Source organism: Kogia breviceps, chromosome 3, assembly GCF_026419965.1.
Source record: "Kogia breviceps isolate mKogBre1 chromosome 3, mKogBre1 haplotype 1, whole genome shotgun sequence".
Lineage (NCBI taxonomy): Eukaryota > Metazoa > Chordata > Mammalia > Artiodactyla > Physeteridae > Kogia > Kogia breviceps.
The window spans coordinates 72,158,694-72,183,833 of NC_081312.1; the positions used below are offsets into that span (position 1 = coordinate 72,158,694).

Here is a 25,140-nt window from a genome sequence, read left to right on the forward strand (position 1 = left end):
TCCGGAGCCTGTGCTCTGCAACGGGAGAGGCCGCAACAGTGAGAGGCCCGCGTACCACACACACACACACACACACACACACACACACACACAAAAAAAAAAAAAAAAAAAAAAAAAAAAAAAAAAAGAGAGTATTGTTGGGCTTCCCTGGTGGCGCAGTGGTTGAGAGTCCGCCTGCTGATGCAGGGCACGCGAGTTCGTGCCCTGGTCCGGAAAGATCCCACATACTGCAGAGTGGCTGGGCCTGTGAGCCATGGCCGCTGAGCCTGCACGTCCGGAGCCCGTGCTCCTTAACGGGAGAGGCCACAACAGTGAGAGGCCCGTGTACCGCAAAATTTAAAAAAAAAAAAAAAAAAAAAGAGAGAGTATTGTTAATATTTAGGTCATTAGGAAGTTATAACTATAACCCTCTGGCTTCTGATACCTTCCATGATACATGACAGGCATAGTTAACATTGTGCAGGGACACTGGATTTACATACAAAAAAGAATGAAGTTGGAACCCTATCTCATACCATATACAAAATTAACTCAAAATGGATCAGTAGCCTAAATATAAGAGCTAAAACCATAAAACTCCTAGAAGAAAACAGGAGTAAATCTTAATGACTTTAAATTTGCACTGAATTCTTTGAAATGACACCGAAAGAAGAAACAAGAAAAAATAGATAAGTTGGACTTCATCAAAATTTAAAACTTTTGTGTATCAAAGCACAGGATCAATAAAATGAAGACAAGTTACAAAATGGGAGAAAATATTTGCAAATCATGTATCTGATAAAGGACTAGTATCCAGATTATATAAAGAACATCTACTACTGAACAACAAAAAGATAACCCAATTTAAAACTGGGCAAAGTATTTGAATGTACATTTTTTCAAAGACAATTATAAAGGCTACGACCAGTGTAAAATGCATAATTTCTGAAAGGAACTGTGATACAATTTTAATTTTTATTATTTATTTATTTATTTTTAAATAGGTAAGATGGAGTTATCATTAAGCAGAAATTTTTTTAAAAAAATTTATTTATCTATTTATTTTTGGCTGCATTGGGTCTTCATTGCTGCGCGCGGGCTTTCTTTAGTTGCGGTGAATGGGGGCCGCTCTTCGTTGCGGTGCGCAGGCTTCTCATCATGGTGGCTTCTCTTGTTGCGGAGCATGGGCTCTAGATGCGCAGGCTTCAGTAGTTGTGGCTTGCGGGCCCTAGAACACAGGCTCAGCAGTTGTGGTGCATGGGCTTGGTTGCTCTGCGGCATGTGGGATCTTCCCGGACCAGGGCTCGAACCCGTGTCTCCCGCATTGGCAGGCGGATTCTTAACCACTGTGCCACCAGAGAAGCCCTATACTTTTTATTAAATACTATTTTTGACAGGAATTTAAAAGCTTAAAGCAAGACCCACAAATATCAACCTGTTTCCAGAAGCCACATTAAAGAACAAAGGTCAAGAATATTTGTAGAAACACAAAAATATCCAGCATACAATGTAAAATTAACAATGCCTGACATACGGTAAAAATAACCAGACATGTAGAAAGGTGGGACAATATGATTCATATTGAAGAGAAAAAACAAACAACCAAAACCGTATCAGAGGGACTTCCCTGGTGGTGCAGTGGTTAAGAATCCGCCTGCCAACACAGGGGACGTGGTTTTGAGCTCTGATCCGGGAAGATCCCACATGCCACAGAGCAATTAAGCCTGTGCACCACAACTACTGAACCTGCGCTCTAGAGCCCGCGAGCCACAACTACTGAGTCTGCATGCCACATCTACTGAAGCCCGTGTGCCTAGAGCCTGTGCTCCACAACAAGAGACAACACTGCGATGAGAAGCCTGCAGACCGCAACGAAAAGTAGCCCCCGTTCGCTGCAACTAGAGAAAGCCCGCACACAATAATGAAGACCCAACACAGCCAAAAATAAATTAATTAATTTTTTAAAAAAGTAAGTGGAGCTCAATTAAAAAAAAATCAGAAATGACAAAGGATAGAATCAATAAAGATATTAAAACAATTATTGTAACTGTCTCCCATATATTCAAGAATCTACAGGATTTATTCAACATACTTCTTGGGAGTATGTTGTTCTTGGATTCTTGGAAGATATAAAAAAGACCCAAAATTAACTTTCAGAGATGAAAACTTCAACATCAGAGATGGGAAGTCTCCTTAACTTTTACCTGATCTATATAAATGGAAAATTCTAGTTTAGCGATCAGAAGTCTTATCTGAATCACCAAAATAGAGTCATGGCCCCTGAATCAAATTCTAGACCTGAATCAATTTACAAATCCGAGAAGGGGATCTTGCTATATTATGAAAATTTTATACTGTGTGACAATGAGCTCCTACTCATGGTATTCCCTGGTCTTATATCATCATTATGAAGCAGCTGGCTTAACAGGACTGTGGATTGCTCTTTTGATGACTCAGTTATGGTGCCAGGTAGGTGGCATTTCCTTGTGAGATTGAGACAATGTCCTCTAGCATGTGTTCAATGCTTTAAATCAACCTCTAACGTATGGTGCTATTTCTCCCATCACCATGATTTACACATCCTTACACTGTAAATCCAAGAGCTGGAAATGAGAGCCACTCCTCTCACATTGCCTCTAGTCATCTTGGCTAGCAAAATGTTTCTCTCCCATTCTCATGACTTTAGGGTATGTTGGCCTAGAGGTCATAGTTTCAAAACAAGGAATGCATCCCCCAGGGGACACAATAAATATTCCATTGAACTGGAAGTGGCTGCCATCTGGCCACTGTGGGCTCTTCAAGCCTCTGAATCAACAGAAAAAGAAAGGAGTTATTATGTTGGCTGCAGTGATCAGTCCTGGCTATCAAGGAAAATAGGGTGTTATCACACAATGAGGGTAAAGTAGAGTCTGTCTGAAATACAGGAGATCCCCTAGGGCAGCAGTCCCCAAACTTTTTGGCACCAGGGACCGGTTTCATGGAAGACAATTTTTCCACAGATAGGGAAGGGTTGGGGAATGGTTCAAGCGGTTCAATGCCAGCGATGGGCAACGATGGGGAGTGGCAGATGAAGATTTCTCGCTCACCACTCACCTCCTGCTGTGCAGCCCGGTTCCTAACAGGCCACGGACTGGTATGGTCCACAGCCCAGAGGCTGGGGACCCCTGCCCTAGGGCATCTCTTTGTATTCCTATGTACTTTGATTAAAGTCAATGGAAAACTATGACAACTCCATTCAGGTAGGATTAATAGCCCAGATGCTTTAGAAATTAAGGTGTGGGTCATCCCCCTTGGCAAAGAACCACAACCAGCTGAGGTGCTTGCTGAGGGCAAAGGGAATATGGAAAGAGCGGTGGAAGAAGGAAATGAAAGAAGGTAGTGGAAGAAATATCAGCTATGGTAATGTGACCATTTGCAGAACTGAAGACAATAATCATTATGAGTTTTCTTTATTATTTTCATGCGAATATTTGTATATGTATTAAATATTTTTGTTTTATTACCTCTGTCATCCTCTTATCATGTAACATGTGTTAATAACAATTAACTTTATATTTCCATATTTAACTTATAGTATATCACAGGAGACATGTAAACATCACCTGAAGATTTTGTATCCTCTCCTGGGGAAAGAGTTAGCATTTTTCAGTTTTACGTGGGATAGTTCATTCTATCATGTCATTAAGTTCATTACGTTAGAAGTATGATTTTGGGCTTCCCTGGTGGCGCGGTGGTTGAGAGTCTGCCTGCCGATGCGGGGGACACGGGTTCGTGCCCCTGTCCCGGAAGATCCCACATGCCAAGGAGCCTGTGCTCTGCAATGGGGGCTGCAACAGTGAGAGGCTGCAAAAAAAAAAAAAAAAAAGAAAAAAAAGAAGTATGATTTTACTATTGTCTTTATTTGGTTATTAAATATGGTTTAAGGAGATGCATATGGGTGCCAAGTCGACAAACAGTGGCCTGTGATGGCTGTGTGATATGACGACAGTCTAGTATGTTTCCAGTTAGAGTGGTCTACAAGGGATATTCTCTTGTGAGAGTTGGAGAACAGAAGGGAGGCAGCAGACATTTTGTTGCATACATAAAACCTCTCCTAGTTATTCAATCAAACAATAGGTTCCACTGTGAAGAAATTTTGAGATGCAATTAAAGTTCCAATTTTGAGTTAATCAAAAGGGAGGTTATTCTGGGTGGACCTGAAAATCAGGTGGTAGTCATCAAAGCAACCATGTCTCTGAAAATCTGAGACTCCAAGCACAGTTGGGCCTGCAATTGTTCTCTCTTCCCTCTGTGTCCTTCCTTCCTGACTGCCCAGTTATGGCCTTTGGGCTTGCTTAACCAGAGTCAATTCCCTTATTATCACTATGTATCTAGACAGTACCTATATCTATATATGTGTGTGCATGTATACATACCCATGTGTGTGTGTGTGTGTGTGTGTGTGTGTGTGTGTGTGTGTATAAATTTAAAAAGTATATATCCTAGTGGTCTGCTTCTCTGGTTGAAACCTGACTGATAAATATTAAAAGAGATTTGAGAGACATGAACCAGTAACAGTATATTTATTTCGGTTGAGGTTTGAACAAAATGTTAAAAACTTTTTAAGACTATTGAGGAAATTTAAACACAGACCAGATATTGGACAATATTAAGAAGTTTGTGTTAATTATTTTCAACATAATGATGATATTTTAGATATTTTTAAAAGCCTATAATATTTTCAGAATAAAAATGGTATGATAGTTAGAGTTTGCTTCAAATTATCCCAAGGGACAGGTTATAAATGAAACAATATTGGTCATGAGTTTACAGTTTTGAAGGTAGGCATATGGTACATGGGATTCATTATATTATTTTATCTCCTTTTGAATACATTTCAAATTTTCCATAATAAGAAGGTAAAATAAAAAAATTAAAAGCCCACAAATACTTAAGCTTGAGAAGAAAAGGCTAAGTAAAGGCAAATTTTGCATTTACTAATTCTTCTACCCCACTACAGACATTAGGTAGAACTGCAATATCCAGCCTCTTCTGTCTCCCTTTTTATCACACACACACACACACACACACACACACACACACACACACACACTCATACCCTCTTTCTATACCATATGCACATAAACATCCATACATAAAGTGTAGGTTTTAATAAGAAAGCTCTATATACTCTTAGTTATATGAAATGACACATGGATAAAAGAATTTAGAATTACGTGATGTCAATTAAACACTTCTGACCTACCACAGAAATGCTTACATAGTGAAACCAAAAGATTAAATAGCAAGGCAGAATCTAGGGATGAGTATGGTAATGTAATTTTTTAAAATATATAAGGATGTCAATTTTTTTGTACTTACGAACACAAACAACACTGTTATAAGACAAACAGAACTTTAAATTATTTGACCTATGACAAACAATGGAAATAGCAAATAGAAAGAAGGCTTTCCAGAAACATTAAAAGCTTGTTTGGAAGTCAAGAAGGACTATGGCTTATTTGAGCAGCAAGAAGTAAACAGACAGGAAATCTGAACAATCCATAATGTAAGCAATTCCCTGATGCTACCTGTGGGTCCGGTGGTTTATCATTTGAAGTTGTATTTTATTATATTTATGATGTCTCATTTATTATTTCTTCATTCACTTCATCTTGTTACATACAGTACCTTCTAATGAAGGAGTAATCCTATCAAAATGATAGATTCCATGTTAAAATGTGAAAAGATACATTAAAAAATTCTATTCTACTCCTTTCTACCTCTGTTCTTAATCTTTGGTCTTAGCTCTAGCTAATAAAAGTATAGATAGGGAATAAAATATCATGGAGGGTAGAGGATGTGAGAATGTGCTAATTTATTACACCACAATGTAATATATGATTGACCTATGATAAACATTTCTACTATTACACATGGGGAAGTTGCCATTTACAGGAATTTGATGAATAAAAAAGACTTTATGGTTTATAACTGGCAGGGCTAAAACAAAAAGTCAAAGCTCTTGAGTATTATTAGGGTGACCATATAATTTATTGTCCAAATTGGGAAAATTCTGAGGGTAACTGATAATTGCTCTGGGACATCTAGCACAAGCCAAGAACATCTTGGTCAAATGAAGACTCAGGATCACTCTAGGCATTATCAGAATAAAATATAATGTATGTGTAGTTGAAGATATATTATGGAAGCAACAGATAAGTGATTTAAACTTAGTAGATAAAACATATGAGTACTACTCAACTATTGCTTCTTTAGTTACTTTTATAGCTCTTTTTATTCTTATTCTTTTTTTTGTTCTGTCTTAACAACTTTATCATTTACTTTTTTCATCCCAGCAAATTTTCACATCCAAATGGCTTAAAAGATGAAACTTCACAATTTGAATTATCGTCTCAAGAAAATATTTTCAACTATAGATTGCAGTGAATTATTATTTTTAAATGCAAAAAATATAGGGAATAAATGTATTAAATATATTCTTTACAGTATCAAAATTGTTTTCCTTGGTATATTATTTTGCATTGCACCTAAAGTACATCTTCAAAATGTGTATTATTAACTGATTTTAAAATGCATCTTAAAGCACACAATATGTACTTTGATTTTGATAATTTTTTTGGTATGATTCTATGAATGGTAGCAAACATACTAATACACAAATTTGTTTTTGGAGATTTACAGAGCATTTTCCAATTCTATTTTATAGATGAGGAAACTGAAACTCAGAGCAGGTAAATGAGTTACTGTAGGTAACAAAGTTAGTAAGTTTAAGAGTCAGAACCAGATTATCAGTTCAAGATTCTTTTTGTTGTGTTTTTAACTTTTTATTTTAATATAAGTTTAGTCTTAAAGAAGAGTTGCAAAGATAGAAGTTCCCCAATACCTTACTCCAGGTTCCCCTAAGGTTAACCTTTTACATATCCATGTTCCAGTTATCACAAGGCTCTTTTTATCACACTGTGGAAAGTGTTATTTATTGTCTAAACATGCATTTCATAATATACCCAATGATAAAGAAATAAGGATTTTTTATAATATTAACGTATCTCATTATCTATTAGGATGACACATTTGCAACTGGAATATTGAGGTTTGGGGACTTTTTGGAATGATGCTAATAACACATTTATGTCTCTATATAAATTAATGTGAGCTTTCCTAGACTGTTTCATAAACATATCCACGACAGTGAATTTATATTATTAGATACATAAACATAAAAGCTGTTTGAATTTTTGAGATGATGTTTCAATAAATCATTTTTTAAGAAGTGCAATCTTAGAAAAATATTTCTAATCAATGTCTATTTATAGAACTTGTTACATAAGACCTGGGATATAGGATTAGGTGATATACTTTTTGGTATGTATTTGCTCCTATTTTCTTTTTGCTGCATTGAGTGAAAAAAGGATCAGAATAGGTATATTGATTCTCTCTGACTAAAAAACTAAAAATGAGGTTTTGAAAAACATAGAAAAAATTAGTTGGGCTGTTGACAATCTATGCTTGGTTACAATATTTGGTTGTGAAAACTGTAAAACTCTTTTTAGTACTTTAAGCTTTCCAAATTTTTTCATATTTATTTGATCTTTCCCAACAGTACTTTGCAGTAATAGGCTTCTCATTTTCCTTTTTCCTAATTTCATTTTGATACTAGTAGCAAACTGTTACTGCCCTACCCATGTCTCCTTGTCTACCATTTCAGAGCATACTGGCCTGATTTTACATATTGGTGGGGGATATGCCACAGCATTTCCAGCCTCTGTAAGGGCAGAATAGCCTCCAGACTCCATAGAAAGTCCTCAGAAAAAGATACAGCTCTAGCAGTTAGAAGATTGGCCAGCATGCATTGAATAGACTTCGACCAAAGACAAAAGGGAGGTGGTGTATATTTATACCTGTTTTCTCATGCTTTGGGTGGGATAATTCTAAGGCTACTATTTTAAATGGTTTTCCAGGAAATCCCAGTGAGATTAAGCTCTGTTTGCTCACAGTGATAATTTGCCTGGGAATTCACACCCTTCATTGCCTCCCTTCCATTCCCTGTGTCACTTACCCAAGATGCTACTGTGTTTCCTGAAATCACTTCCCAAATAAACTACTTGCACTTGAATCCTTAACTCAGGATCTGCCTCTAATAGAACATAAACTCAGAGAATATATTCCCAAAGCACAGGCTGCAGAGAAATACTCAGTATTTATGTTGTTTAGTAACAGAACTGATTTTAGGACAGGTAGGAGCATGGAGACAAAGAAAATAGGTTTGGGGATATTTGTGGATATCAACTATCTGTGCTTTCTCTAGAAAGCCAATCATTATTACTGAAAATATATTATCTTTTGTTATTCAGACTAAAATTTAGGAAGGAAAAGAATACCTAATGAAAGCCAATAAAGACTGGGGATTTTGTTCTTCAGATTAATATCATTTTCTATCATAGTTGCTTATGTTCATAAGTCATCAACTAAATGGCAAGGAAAAGCACACAAATTCTATTGTGTCAAGGTGTTAAAATATTATTAAATTTGCAGTGCCAATTGCTTGGTTAATTAAAAAATAAACGATTTCTTTTCAAAGAATTAAAAGGTCAAGCGTTTCTATTTTTTGAAAAGTTCATTCAGTTTATTTGTAGCGTAAGATGTATATCATGCTGTAATAATAATATAGCATGCTGTATAGCAGCTTATTAATGAACTGGGAGCTGCTTTACCTTTTTTTTTCTTCAGTTTTATTAGCTGGTACAAATGCAGAAGACAACAGGTAAAATGTTTATCTGTTTAACCAGAATGGTAGAGGTATATGCAGTGAGAAATGGAGAAGTATAATTTTTTTTCAAAAGACAATGAAATATACTAGGGAATAGAGCCTTAATTGGAATGTATTCTCTGATAATCTTCATTGACCAAATCAGCTCAGAGCTGACTAATCCATAGATGTTTGACCAGGTCAGAGGCTTAGGATAGTCTCTGTAATTGCTGGCATATCATAGCTTGGTTACTACTAGGTATACTATCCATATTAAAAATCTTATCTTCTGCTTCTGGGTGCCATGTAGTGGTGAATAGTATTTAAATATTAAGTCTAAAGAAGGAATAAGAGAAGGGTAAAATAAATACCATAAGAATACAGTGCCATGACTATTTCAGTAAGCTTATGTGTATAAGGCAATTTAATTTAGAAGGCTCATTTTGAATCTAACTTACACATGGCAATGACAAATATTTTCTAAACTATTTTAAAAATAGTTTACTTATTTTTAGAAATTTGTGAACCTTAGGTTTTCCAGTTCTAAAACTTAGTCTTTCCCCAATTTAAAACTACATTCTATTGAGTACTTTGCCCAGACTTTAATGTAATATAGCTTTGAACTATCTTTGAATTATTTTTGTCCCTTGTCTTTTACTGTTTCAAAACAATCTAGTTGCAAATCCCAGCCCTCTTCTAATTTTTCATTTATGAAAAATATGTCCTTACATATTTTTCACAGACTACTTTGTACAAGGTCTGGCATCAGCCTTTTCTCTATCTTGACCACCACAGACTTATTCCAAACCTCATTTTTTTCTCATCACAGCTTCCCCTTTTTAAAAAAGAAAATCCAATTCCGTGTAAAAATCCTCTTTATATTTGGTCATGAAGGCTACATTGTGGTTTCCTATTACATCATACATCAGATCAAAATTATGAACTTCAGTTCACAGACCTTTACCAATATGTACTAACTTACCTGCTTTCCCTTTCTTTCAGCTCTCAGCTTATCTTCTTCCCTGACTTGAGGCAAATGTGTTTTTCATATTCCAGATGAATTTTTATTCCCAAATAAACGTTATTCTCTTCCTCATTCAGCAGAGTGTCATCTATCTTTCATTACTTAAAAGCACCAGAAATCCCAATGCCTCCTAGATGCTCCTTCCAATAAAGTACACTAAGAGTAGAGTTAGTATTCTTTCCCATTCCCTTCTCTACCAGGAATTAAATTTTATCCTATTATTCTGAGGTTACTGCCTCAGCTATACAAGTATTCTTGGTTAGAATACTACAGAATTCCAGTGAAGTTCTTTCTATGCTAGCTTAATACTAAAGGCATTTTCATGTTGAAGTGCTGTTGTAGAATGTATAGGGAAGGAGCATCTTTGTTCTAGAAATCTAGTGAATGTGTTCATACGTTTTTACATCTTACAATACATCGCCATGACATTATCTCATTTGACTCAAGAATTTCGGGAGGTAGAGTTGAGGTCCCTTTTTTAAGTGGGAGGGAACCTGAGGCTCCAGTGTACTGCAGTATTCAAGAGGACAGACTTTGTAATCAGGACGACCTCAGTTTGAATTATTACGACAGTGTTTACACCAGTGTGACTTCGGGAAAATTATTAATATCTCTAAACCCAAACTGCCTCATAAAGTGGGGACACTAATAACTACATGATATACAGCATGTAAAAAGCACCACATGTGAAGCGGATTGCCTGGCACACGATAAGCACTTAATACATACAGCAACATGTTAAGGGATTGCCCGAGACATACTTTTAGAATATGCCCGCAAGGACTTGAAACCAAGATTTTGGATTCCAAAGCCCATGCTTTTCCACTATCACTCCCTCCTAGCACACTGATTTAATTAAACTACTAACTTGATGGATGACCTTGAGCAAAATACTTTACTGAGTCAGTTTACTCATCTGTGAACGGAGTCTTTTCAGACTTTCAGCGTCTACTCCAAATACATATTTTTTTCCTGTAGTGTTCTAGGTTGTGCTTCAGGTTCGTTATATATCCAAGATCTGTATAATCATAAGCTGTGCACATTGCACTGAATTTTACTCGTACATTCATAGTTCGTTCAGTATTTAGTTTTGGATACACACTCAGCTGTTGCCTGTCTTTAGTCCGCTTCTCGGCGCCTCGTGAAGGGGATATCCATACCTAACTTTATTTATTTATATGCTGGCTTGTTTCCGAAAGGATTTAAGGCAGCGAGTGACACTTTAAGTTCCCTAACGAAGTCACACAGTGCGAGTTAATACTCTTTTGATGAAATCTCCCGTAGAACCGCCCTTGGGTGAGATGCTAACTAATGTCTTTTACCTAACTATTAAAAATAAAAACTGATGTACCCAGCTAGAAGTCCTGGAAGCATACAGTTAAGGTTTTTTTCCTCAGCCTTTGACGCTGTCCCACCCTTTTTCAACGGTCACTCGAATGCCCTTCTCAGACTTCCCCAAATTGTCGCCGCTCCAGTCCCGGCTGGAGCGATATCCCACCCCGCCCCTTCACTCCCTCTCATACCCAAGTTTCCCGATTGGGAAGGGGCCTGAAGAGCCTTTCTCACTTTTCCATATTATTGGCTGGCACTGCTGTCAGTAATATCTACTTCCCGCCTTCCAGCCTAGCGGGTTTCTTGGACCCCTCGGTTTCTGCGACTAGCCGCTTACGTTTGCCTGAGCCGTGTTGCCGGGGACCCGTGACCTTTCACCCCCTCCCTTCCCACAGTAGCGCCCCGGCCCCCGTCCCCGCCCCCGCCGCCGCCGGCGCGCGCCCCCGCGCACGCTCTCAGCCCGCGCGCGCTCACTCCCGCGCAGACACGCACACTCTCGTCCCCCGCATTGGCCCCCCCCGCCCCCGCCCCCGCAGGCTGAGACTTCGGCGTCGGGAGGCGGCGGCGGCGCTGCTGAGAGGCAGGGACCCGAGCTCGAAGTGTGTGGGAGTCTGCGAACTCAACCCTTCACTACCCTCCCCTCGCAGCCATCCCCCCCCCTCCCCGCCAGCCTCCCCCCCCCTCCACAAGCGGGAGAAATAATGAGCGAGACCGGGCGGCAGCAGCAGCAGCAGCGCCGAGCAGCCCAGGCAACGGCAGAACCGCTCCGGCGGCGGCGGCAGCACCAGCAGCGGGAGCGAGCGCAGCGCTAGCGCGGCGCGGGGACCGCTGCGCTCCTTCCCGGCTCCTGCCCTCCTCCGCCGCTCGCTCTTCTCTCCGCGTCCACCTCTTTCCCCTCCTCCTGCTCATTCACTCTTTCCCTCACTCTCCCCTCCTCCTCGGCTTCTCCCTGCGCCCCGCCAGCCCTCGCGCTCTCCCACTCCCTCTGCGCGTCCTCCCCGGTCCCCTCCTCCCGCTCATTCACTCGCCCCTCTCCCTTCTCCACTCTCTCCCCCTCTCTCCTTTCTTCTCCTTCTTTCACCCTCCGTCTCTCACACCCCCTCCATTCCCCTGTCTCCTTTCTGACACTGCACTGCAGCTGCTCCTCAGCCCTGCCCCCTCCCCAGTGAGAACAAACCAGCAACATTGCTTTTTTTTTCCTAAAGAGATTTCTATTGATCCGATTAAAGAAAACAAAAACAAAACAACCTTAAGAAACCCCAAAAGCAAAAAAAAAAAAAAAAAGCAAAAAAAAAAGAAAGAAAGAAAAGAAAAAGCCAAAACAAAAGGGAGAACCTTCTCCCCGTAGAAGCGGCAGGAACTGCAAACATGATGGCGGCAGCTCCCATCCAGCAGAACGGGACCCACACTGGGGTTCCCATAGACCTGGACCCGCCGGACTCGCGGAAAAGGCCGCTGGAAGCCCCCCCTGAAGCCGGCAGCACCAAGAGGACCAATACGGGCGGTGGGTATCGCTTCCACCTCCCCGCTGGCCCCATCCCCCGCCGCCCGCCCCTGCCTCCCTCCCTCCCGCCGCCCTCCCTCCCTCCCTCCCGCGGCCCGGACACCTCCAGCCCGAACCCGGCGGCTCCCGCGCCCTGTCTCGCGCCCCCTCCCCTGCACCTGCCCCGCATCTCGCCGGCCCCGACACATTTCCATTTCTATGTTTATCATTCATCAAAATGGCGACCGGTTTTTCGGAATAGACCTATCTTTCCATTTAATCGGTCGAAAGGCTGACCATTTAAATATCCTAGACCTGGGCAAGGGGGTCCGTTAAGGAGGAGGAGGATGACCCCGAGTGAGGTGATGGCCGCCCGAAGATGCGCGCTGCATTTAACAGTCTGATTAAATAAATAAATAAATAAATGGCACTTGGGTAGCGGAGAGCAAATGATTGGGGCACCGGAGAGTTTTGCTCTCTTCATCCCCTTGGTTTCGGCCACAAGTAGTATGCAAAATCTGGAAGAGTGCATACTCTTACCGCACTTACATTGTCGGTGCAAATATTTCACTGATTTGTCTTCAGGAGTGTGCATACGAGGGTGGGGGTGTCTGGTACTCTGACTTGTTAGTTAACATCCTGCGCTTCTTGGGAAGATGAGTTTTAACGGGACCGGTATCGCTTCTTCATTTGCACTGGAGTCATCTTAACAATGCACCCAATGCATCGAGGCAGAGGTGAATTTATCTACAGCACGTACATTAGAGACGGATGGGGGTCTTGCGAATGGCACACCCGAAAAATTTGGAACGTTCATTCACATAAGGAAGCTGGATTTACCGGGGTGTTTCCTGTTTAAGACATGATCAGTTTGACGGAAATTAAAGTTCATGGAGTTGGCTTTATTTTCTAAAACATTTCCATCTTTCTTGGTTCATCTACCCCATTCGTTTTAATAATTGTGATTCTTTTGGAGGAGGAACATTATCTAGTCACTTTTAAGTGTATTTGATGTAAATGACTCCTAAGCTTTTTAGCATTGGCAAAATTCTTCTTAAGGTTCTTTAATTAATGAGCTTAAACGAGATCATAGTAGACTAAGGAGTGCTAAAGAAATACTCCAGGATTAGTTAGATTTGCCAGTCCACATCACTTTGAGTTATTTCCTGGCAGTTATTGAAGGCTTGGAATACACCCTTCAGTTTGGGTGGATTATTTGGTAGGAGAATGGTTGTTTTGCATACTTTAGGTAGGATATAGGCAATGGCTAATTGTAGTCCTTATGTGTTTGCTCATGTTAAACAAATATAGCTCATCACTATTTACTGTCCTTTTATTTATTTATTTTGCAATATGTTAAGGTTTGTCATGGTATAAATCTCTGAAGTTTTGTTAAAGGGTCAGTTCATTTTGTTTTACCGTAGTAACTACAGATAGAATTGGAAGACTTCCATGTTTGGAATAACAACTGGAATTCAAGTCATCAGTTTCTACAGTGCTGCAAAATAATAGAACATGTTTAGATTTTAATTCCAAGTTTGAAAGTATAAATCCTACAGAATGGGAAATATTTCGTACATATTTATTTTTCAGTGTAATTGGCTTATTTTCGTTCTTTAAAAAAAAACCAATTTAACCCTATATTTCCTGCAACTACATGCCCAATGTTTTAATTGCTCTTTTTCTCTCTTGAGGGTGGAGGGAGGATACAAAGTTTAAAATTATTGTGTTAACAAAGTATATTTCCTTGCATTTTTCAGAAGACGGCCAGTATTTTCTAAAGGTTCTCATACCTAGTTATGCTGCTGGATCTATAATTGGGAAGGGAGGACAGACAATTGTTCAGTTGCAAAAAGAAACTGGAGCCACCATCAAGCTGTCTAAGTCCAAAGATTTTTACCCAGGTAGGTGCAATGGTGAAGAGAATGTTTGATAAATCTCCAAGGAAATAAAAGATCTACCTGTGTTGTGTGCTGTATTGAAAGAATTCTTAATAGTGTAGACTATTTATTTATTTGATGTATTAGAGTATTTGTGGAAAAATTTTAAGAGTATTTTAACTCTTGGTTATGTTTTGTTTCTATAATTGATATTCTGTCTATGATGTAGACCAATTTTGAGATGAATCTTCTGGGTATTTCTAAATACTTCTTTCTAATTAGGGAAAAAAACTCTAAAATTTAAAGATAGAAACCTAGACAGCTGGCATCAGGAAATAGGGTTCTTCTGAAGTTTTCAGAAATAATTGTAATGACCATTAGTCTAGAGTGAATTCAGAAGAGGGGGTAGAAAGGCTTCTTAAAGAATGGACCATTTACTTTCTAAATCCATTATGTACCTCTTTCTGCTTCATTGCTTTGTTTGTTGGCCCTGGAGTGAAGAGGACAAGTGCTGCCTCTTCAGATTTTTAAAACACTGTGTTTTTAATATAACTGTGACAAGGAAATATATTATTATGTTAGAAGTAAAATAATGCTTCAAAATTTGTGTTACTTAAGAGCTGTATTTGATCAAAATATGTTAACAGTTTGTGTGGTACTGTAGGTACTGTAACCCAGTGGAATATGGCAAGTTTCCTAGGTGGTATAATTTTTTTTGTACTTTTCAGTGTGTTTTTAAAATTTAAACTGTTTATAGTTCTGTGCATTTATCTTTATCTTTAAAAAATCATTTTGCTACTTAATATATGGATTTTAAGTTTAATTGGAAAATCTCCATAATTGAATAGTGTATCTCCTAGATAAAACATTAATTTATTTGCTTTTACCTACATGTAGCTTCTGCCGTTTTTTTTGGTTATTTCATATTTATGGCCATAAAAAATATTTATTCAGTGCTGAGGGGACCGACACTACTTATTTTTTTTTCTTGGTAGGAAAGAAAAGCTGATTTGCTTTCAGTGGTATAATTCAGTAAGAGTTCTTTAGGACAGCAAAGACATCTGGTATGAATGTAAGCAAAACATTTGGAGGATTTCTTTTTCATAGCCAATCGCTTGGTGGTAGAAAGTGGACCACTGTACTGCATAAGAAGGTTTTAGAATGGTTGGAACTGTCATTTAGTTATGTAAATTAAATGTAGTATGTTTGGTAAACATTACATTTATTAAACTAAGGTGTGATCTATTAGATATGTCCTACGAAAGTTTGTTTTCTGTGAGTGTAGTTTTGTAGATGGCTTTCCTTGTCTCTGAAACTTTCCTTATGCATTAAGAAAGTTTGCTGACATATTCACATTCTTATATTTAAAAGTATGTTATGATGAAAAAAATCAATGTGGAATTGTGAAAATCCTTAGTGCAAATAAAAGCATTCAAAAGAGCTTGATTGCAGAATTAATAATGTTATAGTTCTAGGAAAAGAGCTGCAATGGTAAATTAAATTCACTGTCAATAGATGAAAATGAAGTAGCTTTTCTTGCATTATACATGAGGGTATCAGATGTGCAGGGATGTTACAGAAAATTGGTGTTTATCAAGGATATTCCAAATAGTAAATTAAATGCCTTTTCATTTGAATATAGTGTATTTTCAGTGGGTTGGAAAGGGTGCAACTAGAATTAGATCTTTTGTTTTTAGTCCACAGTTGTGTATTTTTTTCTTATTACATTGAAATTGCTTATTTTATTTATAGTTCTGAGGCATGTTATTCATATAGAGCAAGAATATCCATTGGAAAAAATGGAAAACTGGAATGCGTTGAATAAAATTTTGTGTGTGTAGTGACGTAACCTGATCAAATGTGAGTTGAAATGTCTGGATAAAAGAAGGCTTATACTCTGCCTGTAACAGGTGGAAACCAGTCACAAACTATGGAATCAATTGTAAGGATAAAATAAAGCCCTGTAATTTATAAGAAGCTTTAATAATTCTGAACACTTTGTATGTAAATACGATTTTAGCTAGGTTATTACCTGTTCAGACAGATACATCTGTCTTCTTACAGACTTTAATAGTCTTTCTGTTCATACTTGACCATAAGCCTGTGGAATTATCTGAGGTCCTGGTATTCTTCAACATAGCAGCCTCTGAGCTACTTTCAACTTCTCTTACTCAAATATATTTAAGGGATACTTACCTTGCTCATCTCAAATGAACTAAATTATAAAGCTGTGATTTATACTGCCTAGTTATATAAGGACTTTCTTGTAGGATTATGCAGTAATTAAAGCCCTTTTTTGTGTGTTTCATATATGTACTTATGACTCATATTCCATTACAATGAATATGCCCGATGTTTATTTCATGAAGCATTTTTCTGTTTCTTATTTGTAAGACAGAATATTTGGGGATAAGTGCACTTCAGTTGTATAACTTAATGGATTTTCTCAAATACCTAAGTTTTAAAACAATGCAATTGTGTTCAGAAGGTTCACTTAAAAGACTGGTGTATTTGAGAAAAACTTTCTTCAGGGTATATATTACAGAGTACAGACATTGCTTAAGTAGTCTCTTAAGCAACCTTGCTTTTCTGAGTAATTTTTAATATTTATGGTTGAGATGAAAAAACAGTTTTTGCACATTAATTGGTATGAATTTAGAATTTATAGAACTGTATATATTACATTGTGTATTTTAGCATGTCATATAAAATAAAATAATTTGGGGAAATTGTATGATGAGGATTGTAAAGTGCATTTATCAATTACTGTAATCGGAAAAAAGATCGATAAGTAGATTCATTTTTTTGCTGTGCTGTGTAATTCATTTATCTATTACTAAAAATCTAAATCTTACAAAATACTAACTTATTACCTGTGGTTTATGAATATATCTTTTATTCTTACTTGATTAAAGCAACCTAACTTGATTTATTTATATATCCTTTTTATAATTAGGTTACCCAAAGTTAATGCCTTTTAATTAAAAAACAGCTTTCTCATTTTGGGAAATACATTACTGTATGCATTTTCAGGATGGCAATAGGATAGTATTCTTTTATTCCTTTATTTGGCATCTGAAGATGTGTTTGGTTTTATTAATAGATTGATTTTATCTGTTAAAATAATTTAATGAATGGTTCAGGTAGATAATTGGGAAAATTTATTGAATACATTATTCATTGGGAATAGTAAAGGATATATAAAAAATATTTTCATGTATGCCTTAGATTTTAGAACACTTCATAGTGTACCTATTTTATTCCATTATATGACACTGGAGATATTCATTATATCAAACAGGAATTCTCTATAATCTTAGCGTATATTTGTGTGTGTTTTAAACTGTTTTCATACTTGTGGCTATAAAATTGGATCACATTTAATATAAATTATTTCCTTTTTTGGTCCTTAAATTAAAATTTGAGCGCATTATTCCTAGATTTATTGTATCTTAACTTATCACTGTCCAACTTGGGTGATGCTTTTTAAAAAAATCACAAACTATTTATATGTGAAATCTTTAAAAATCATGAAAAAGCAGAATGTAACTGAAATTTTCTTTTAGTGAAGGAAATACCCCACACTGCCTTAATTTTGACATGGGGAAAATTCAGTGGCCAATTTAACCATTAGTGTTGAGATTGTATAAGAATGATAATTCTTTTGGAAATAAGAGGAGTTTATGAAGTTTGAAATGGATCACTTTTGTTTACATTGTTGAAGGAAGAGTATTATTGTATTGGTAGTATAATGTGAATACTTTTGTTATAGCTTCTGAAAGTTGCAGTCTATACTCTTTGATCTAAGGTGCTTTGCATCTTAGGAATTTACTGGCATATATTTTAAGGCAAAATTAGCAGGTAAATATAATTGTAACAGTAGAAAATAGAAAATAAAGTATAATTCCAATATTGTTGAATTTAATGGGGTAGCTGTCATTACGTTGTGCTATACCTTTGGTTTTAGTATTGTCAGAGTTGCTGACACATAATGTGTTTTTCTTTAAATATTAAAGTTGTAATGTTTATGTTTGTCATACTGCCTATGGTTGTGGGTTATTTTGTTTTGTCTGTCTATCCTCAGTTGTGGGAGGAGCCATAAGCTTTCACTTATACATTAATATCTGTCTGAAAACTTGCTGCATTTTTGATACTTTATTTCTCATTTTAAGCAATAGGAAATCTCAACACATGAAGGAATGTTACTGGCATAGCACAATCTATATTAAAATTGTACTTTCCGAAAGTTATAATTTTTATACTTAACCCATGAAAACAAATGTTTTGTGGTATGAAATTTTTTAGAAAGATTGAATTAGCATTAAAAATCTTAGCTATTCATTTTATTTGATTCTTTTTTAAATTTCATCCGGATGTTATATCTTCTATTATCGATTTAGTAAGTTATAGCTTTACAGTGTCAGTGTTTTCATGAATTATATAGCACAATGTCACTTTGAAATTTGCTATTTGAAGACTTCTAGATTTTGGAAAAATAGCTCATTTAAAATTTGTGACATTGTAAGGTAATATAGTACGTCTAACAACATTGTCTTGCAAATATCACCCCCAAAGGATTTCAGGAATAGTTTAAAAATAGTGAGCACAGTTGGTGAAATAGTTCAATATTTATGTATTGAAGGTGTTTCGTATAATATACAAAGAGGAAAAATGATCTGTGTCTTGGGAACTCTAAGGAGTATGTGGTATCACTAAAAACCGAGCAAGAAACCACCAGTTAGAAACATGTCTTTGTATAGTTTGGTTCTTTTGTTTTGTTTTGCTCAGGCTTAAGAAAATTAATTTTTGCTCTTAAATATTACAAATAACATTTGCTGAACACAGTTATGCCACTTGTTAACTAAAATTCAGCACCTAGTAATTTTTTTTTTTTTTTTTTTTTACTTAGAGTTTAGTCTCAGTTGTTTCCAGTTTAGTGGAGCTGTGTTTTAAAGGATAACTTTTATGAGCAAGTGCAGCTATTCAGAATAAAATTGGGGGGATGAGGGTGGGAGATTTGTACTTGATTGCCATCTCATTTCCATCTTTGGATGAAACTCTAGCATAAAGTTAAACAACATCTGCAGAGATCTGACTGACAAACATCTCTCTGGGACTCATCATTGCAGCCTGCAGCAGGTGCATTCAGCTTTGCAGTCTTTTCCAAAAAGAGGTTAGTTTGTTCTAACATTTATCGGTAGACCAGTGGAAGCAAGTGACTAGAGAGAAGAGGTTGGTTGTCACTTGTCCAGTGCTGGAATACTACAGGTAATTGGACTGGACTGGTGGGAACCGTAGCAGTATGTGTCTCACATTGCATTGCAGCTGCTATGGAGCTTAATTAACCTGACCCTCAGAGACTGAAGTGTCACGGTATAAAATGTAATATGCAAGAAATGAGGCAGTGCTTTTCAATACTTCCTGATGCTTGGGTTGGTAAAATTTCTATTTTCTTCATCCTATTCTTTAAAGATATGGCATCACATTTTCCATTTTTATATGGAAATATTTGAAATGAAAATGATTTCCATGAATCTGATAGAATCTACATGAAAAGGAGATAGGGGCTTTAGGTATAGAAATAAAGAGAAAATAACCTTAAGTGGGAAGTATTTAAAGTTCGCTATTCCACACGTATATTTTCAGATCATGAGTGAGTGGAAATAAGTGGAAGTACATTGTAGTTTTTTTTTTAATTATCTTAGATTAACATTTATTTATTTATTTTTTTAAGAGAAAGAACCTGTGTAAAATTAAGTTGTATCTTTTTAGCATGTTAGGGACTTTGACAGGCAAACTTTGCTGAGTGTTTTGATGTGTTCCAACACACAAGACAGGCATAGTATGTTTAAAATGTTTTTAGGATGCTTCAGCTTAATATAGGAGTGCTGTTGAAGTGGTTCTTTACCACAGTTTATTATAAGTAAATTAAAATTTGATTAAATAAAAACTCTAAAAAAGTCAATCATTCATTTGTTTTGTTTTAAATTTCTTAATCTATTTGAAATACTGATGGTATGCTTCCATGACACATATAGAAGTTTCTTGTGTGTTCTAATAATATTCCCAATTAATGTAGATGTCTCATCACAGTCCTGTTTATCAATTGGCCTTTGAACGGAAAAAATGTCTTTAAATTAAATCTGGCAAAGTGCTATACTATTTTAAAATAATTCAGAATTTTAAAATATCATTTAGAGTCTTTGTGAAGCAGTTTTATTATTTTGACTTTTTTATTAGTTTTACTAAGTTGAATTTTTTGGTATCCATTGACTATAACTTGTCAATTACCCAAGAGTAATTAAGTTTTGGAGTTTGCAGATTTTTTGTAATCTATATACTTTTATTGAAGGAATTTTTACCAGAGTGGCCAATAACTATTTGATTCTGAAGTTACTGTTTGTAAGAAAAAGCTTCTAAATTTTATCTTAATTAGATTATGAATAATAGGTAATTTATTGGTAATTATAGTAATTGTGGAAAATAAGATTAAAATAATCATCTCTAGAAGTGGAGAGAATCATTCCTCCACTTTTAAACATATTTCATTTTTCAATCAAGATTTTTCATTTTTGACATTGTGGAACATTGTTTTCTTATTAATTCTCATCAATATAAAAATATTCTTTAAAATTACCCATAAGAAGTTTTGATAAAGAAGATATTGAATAAGAATAAACATTTTAAACTAGAAAATAGAAAATAAAGATTACTACGTAACTGACAAACTTTTTGAGATATTTTCAACATTTGCTAAGTTTCAAACCACTATATGGATATCCTTTTCCATGACAAACTTGATCATGAAAACACATAATATCTGCACTCCATCATTGATCTTTTGCTGCTTCCTGCAGGGCCTGTCATAGCATCGTTGACAGGACCAGATGAAAAAGAAATCAGTATCTTGAGTTTTTTAACAGCAAAATGATTCAGGTAAGATTATTTGGTGTGGAAAATAAAACATTTTTTACCATTTTTATACTCATTTAATAATTAATATTTAAAATGAATATTTTTCTTATTTTAAGACCTGTTTTATGTCTTACTGATGTTCAGTATATTTGTCATATCCAATGAATTTTATTCTGAACTCAGTAATTTTTAAGTTTTAGACTGTACTGTTTCTTACTTTCCTTGTGAAACTTAGCATACTTTTTGAAGCTTTGAAGAATAACTTTTCTTTCTCTTTGAAAGATTTTTGAGAACAGTTACATGTTGAAGGCCCCATAATTTCATTGTAGGATAAATTTTCACACAATGAACTTATTAATTAAATAAGAGTTCAAATCCTGCATTTCCTCTAGGATAGATATAATAAATATTACTCTCAGTTTGATTGAATTTTTAGAAATCATTCTTATCTTGAAGAAAGTTGTCTTCATTTAAATTGTTAATAATTTGCTGCTCTAGTACTGAGATTGGGCGGTGACTTTATTTTAAGATTTAGTAGATAGAGGGAAGGACAGAAAAGAAGGAAAGGGTTAGTGCATTTTATTAACACAATAGTAGAGAATTCAGTATGTGTTTTTGTTTTATGTTACTAAATATTTTTGAATAACTGCAGCTTTTTAATTTTGGTTATATTCATTCTTGAAATACTTGTTTTTGAAGGAGTTATTGTTGGAAGCATTTGAGCTTCTACTTGGAGACCTTTCATTCACATACATAGTTTTAATTATCCTTTGTATAATTCCTGTGTTTTTAATTTTCTAAGACTAATTAATTTTTTAAGTCAGAAAAGTACTTTTTTAAAAAAAATCTAGTTTCAGTCTTCACTCTGAAATCTGTCTGGAAGTTTTTCTCTTGTCAATATAAGTATTTATCAGCTGCTTCCTATGAATCCAGGTGTCCTATGGTCATTATGACTTAGAATTATTATGAAGCATCTTTTCTTTGTAAAGTAACATGGGTATGTTTTACTTCACCCTAAAATGTTATGCTTTGATTGTTATTGTGTCCTTAAGTTTTGTTTAAAAATATTTTTTATATTGCATCTCTGATATCTGTCAATGACTTAGTGAGGACACTTAGGAGTATCGAAGAGGCTTTTTTTTTTTTTTTTTTTTCATTTAAAGGGATTGGAAAAATAATGGAATTGTGGAAGTAGATGAAAGAAATGGTGCTTAGGTGTGATCTCTTCCAGAATCTTCATTAAATAGTTGAGAAAACCAAGATACCAAGAGTGATATAGGCAAATAATTGTCCTGCAACTTTTAAATATGTTTTCTGAATTTGTGGTACAATTATAGTAGATACTTCATTCTCTTTTTGTTTTGCTTTACTCTTTTTTTTTTTCCTCCTCTTTTTGAATATGCCTCTTTGAGGAAATAAGTCTTCACTTCTCTCTCCTAGTTTTAAAATAAATATTCCTCCCCCCGCCCCCGCTTTTTTAAACTAAGTTGCAAGCACAGTAGTTATTTTACAATAATTTTTGTTGTTGTTGATTTGCCACACTGAAAGGCCAAAGACAGGTACTCTTTATCATTATCATATGTTAAAAAACAAAGATATGGTAGATTATATTGCCCGGAATATAACCTGGTCATTTCTGTATTTTCATAATTGTACTGTTTGAAAATGGCAGTATTCAGGGTTATTTGATTTCTACAGCTTTGTTACTTCATTTGCAAAGTTATATTTTTTTTCTTCTTTTTCTTCTTTTTTTCTTCCTTCCTTTGTTCCTTAGCTCAACTTTTTAATTTCTTCATGTTTGGTTAAACAGAGTATTGGCATTGCTAAAAAAAATTATGTAGACTTTCTAAGTCAAATTCTGTTTTGGGGGACATATGTATTTTCCATATTTTTATGACTTATAAAATTTCCTTAAGTATTTCATATTTGGCTAGGTATTCATAACAGTTGGTTTTAAAAGGATAGAGTATTATGATTAAGAAATAAGCATGAGCGTAATTGTAAGGCAATCTAAGTACAAATGAAGATATATAATAGTTATTAATTTTAAAACAATTATTTTCTCTTTTTTGTCTATCCATTTCATCAAATTGGTCCACTTCTCAGTTAATTAGAATTCTGATGCTCTTTGCATTGCATTATAGGCTCGAGGGCTACTTTCTAACATAATTATAAAAGTCACTTAACGTGATTTTGAAGATATGTTTCCTTCACGGATTTAAATTAAAACAAAAAGATTTGTCATAGTCTTTACTTAGTACAGTTGAATAGTAGAATTAAGCTTCATTGATATGAAGGAATTTATGTCATCCTTCATGCCTGCTGTATGTTCAGCATATAGCCCAGTGCTTTAAACATCTGTGGCATTTGAAATATAAATGAATGAATGTGTGATTGAATGAATGACCAATCTGAGGCTTCATCTGTGAATGTGATGGATGTAGAAGGCGATCTTCAGTTTTTTATTATATTTCTAGCTTACTTTAGTGGGGTGATATCAATACAATGAATGTAGAAGGCAATTCATCTTTAATTTTGTATTATATTTCTAGTTTACTTAGGGGTGTGTGTGTGTGGGTATATGTGTGTGCGAAACATCTGTATTTTGCATAAGTAAACTAATGAGTTCAAAATTCAAACAAACAAGGAAACACCATGGAAGTGTTAAGACAAATATGGGCCAGGTCTTGTGAAAGAGTAGAATTTTGTTTTCTATTTAGCATGTTGTCCTGAAACTTTCAGAAAACTGAAAGCTAGTATTATGGAGAGTACTTAAAAGCCATCTCCCAGATGAAGATCAATTTAAAAATACTTTGTCTTAAGAAACATGAGCTTAACTAATATTTATTTATTAATAAAGTAATAAAAAGTACCTATATTACAAGATTTGATAGTTGTATCACATTATAGTTTACTTATTGCCACATGGCTACCTGTGCAGTAAGGAACAATCTGCTGATGACTTTTCTTGAGATACCTTGAAAATCAAAGATCACTAACCACTAAATTGAGGTTACTTTATTAAAAATATGATTAGTATATGTTTTGTTTTAATATATTTTAATATCTCCTTCCCCACCTATAGTGGGGAAGTAAACATGTATAAATACATTAGGACTTTTAGAAGCTGGACTATTAAATTTTCTTATTCACTCAGGAGAAGAGTATACCAACTATGTAGTAGATTGGAATTTATATTCTTTGAGTTTGACTAACTCAAATACTTTATTTGAAATTAATAGGAAAGTTATTGAATTTGGTTTTCTTCAAAGTCTTTTAAATACGTTTTAAACACAATTTAGAGAAATGTATGAAATATTAGTGTTTATCGTTTATTAATACATTGTTTGATTTTTGCTGCAATAAACCAATGAAACTTCTAAGATTTAATAAATATATTTAGTTTCAGGCTTAGTCCCTTACATTTTTATAAATTCGATTTATTTTTTAAAAAGCTGATGGAGAAAAAAAAAGCTGATGGAGAATAATGGGTTAAAATAACTCTAAGTGTTTACTTGGCTGCTTCCCCTGCCCTTCTCTGCCACCATGGCCAGATTTTAACATTCTGATGGACATTTATGTGTTCCCTTTGGGGTTAGAACGAGATATACAGTTTTCTGAAGTTCTTACTCTCAAGCAAGGGAGCAATAAGAAACAATAAAGATAAATATAATGAAATTTGATAATTGTATAATGATAGAATTATGTCTTGAAGTTGAAACTGCCTCTCTCAGTGGCAAGATCTTGAGAGAAGAGGGTATACTTCAAAAAAGACTTC

General features: G+C 35.5%; 1 protein-coding gene across 4 annotated transcripts in view; it reads left to right on the forward strand.

Moving 5' to 3' along the window:
* The first annotated feature begins 11,776 nt into the window (after positions 1-11,776).
* The window catches only part of NOVA1 (NOVA alternative splicing regulator 1), a 142,636-nt gene continuing 129,272 nt past the window's right edge, over positions 11,777-25,140 (forward strand). For 2 of the 4 annotated variants that reach the window (XM_059056861.2, XM_067028635.1), the window contains exons 1-2: positions 11,777-12,588; positions 14,328-14,471. In XM_059056861.2, coding sequence (XP_058912844.1) covers positions 12,453-12,588; positions 14,328-14,471 — 280 coding nt within the window. In that variant the 5' untranslated portion in view covers positions 11,777-12,452. Of the gene's footprint in view, positions 12,589-12,700; positions 13,305-14,327; positions 14,472-25,140 lie in introns of those variants that run through there. The other 2 variants (XM_067028636.1, XM_067028637.1) reach the window with 2 other exon arrangements.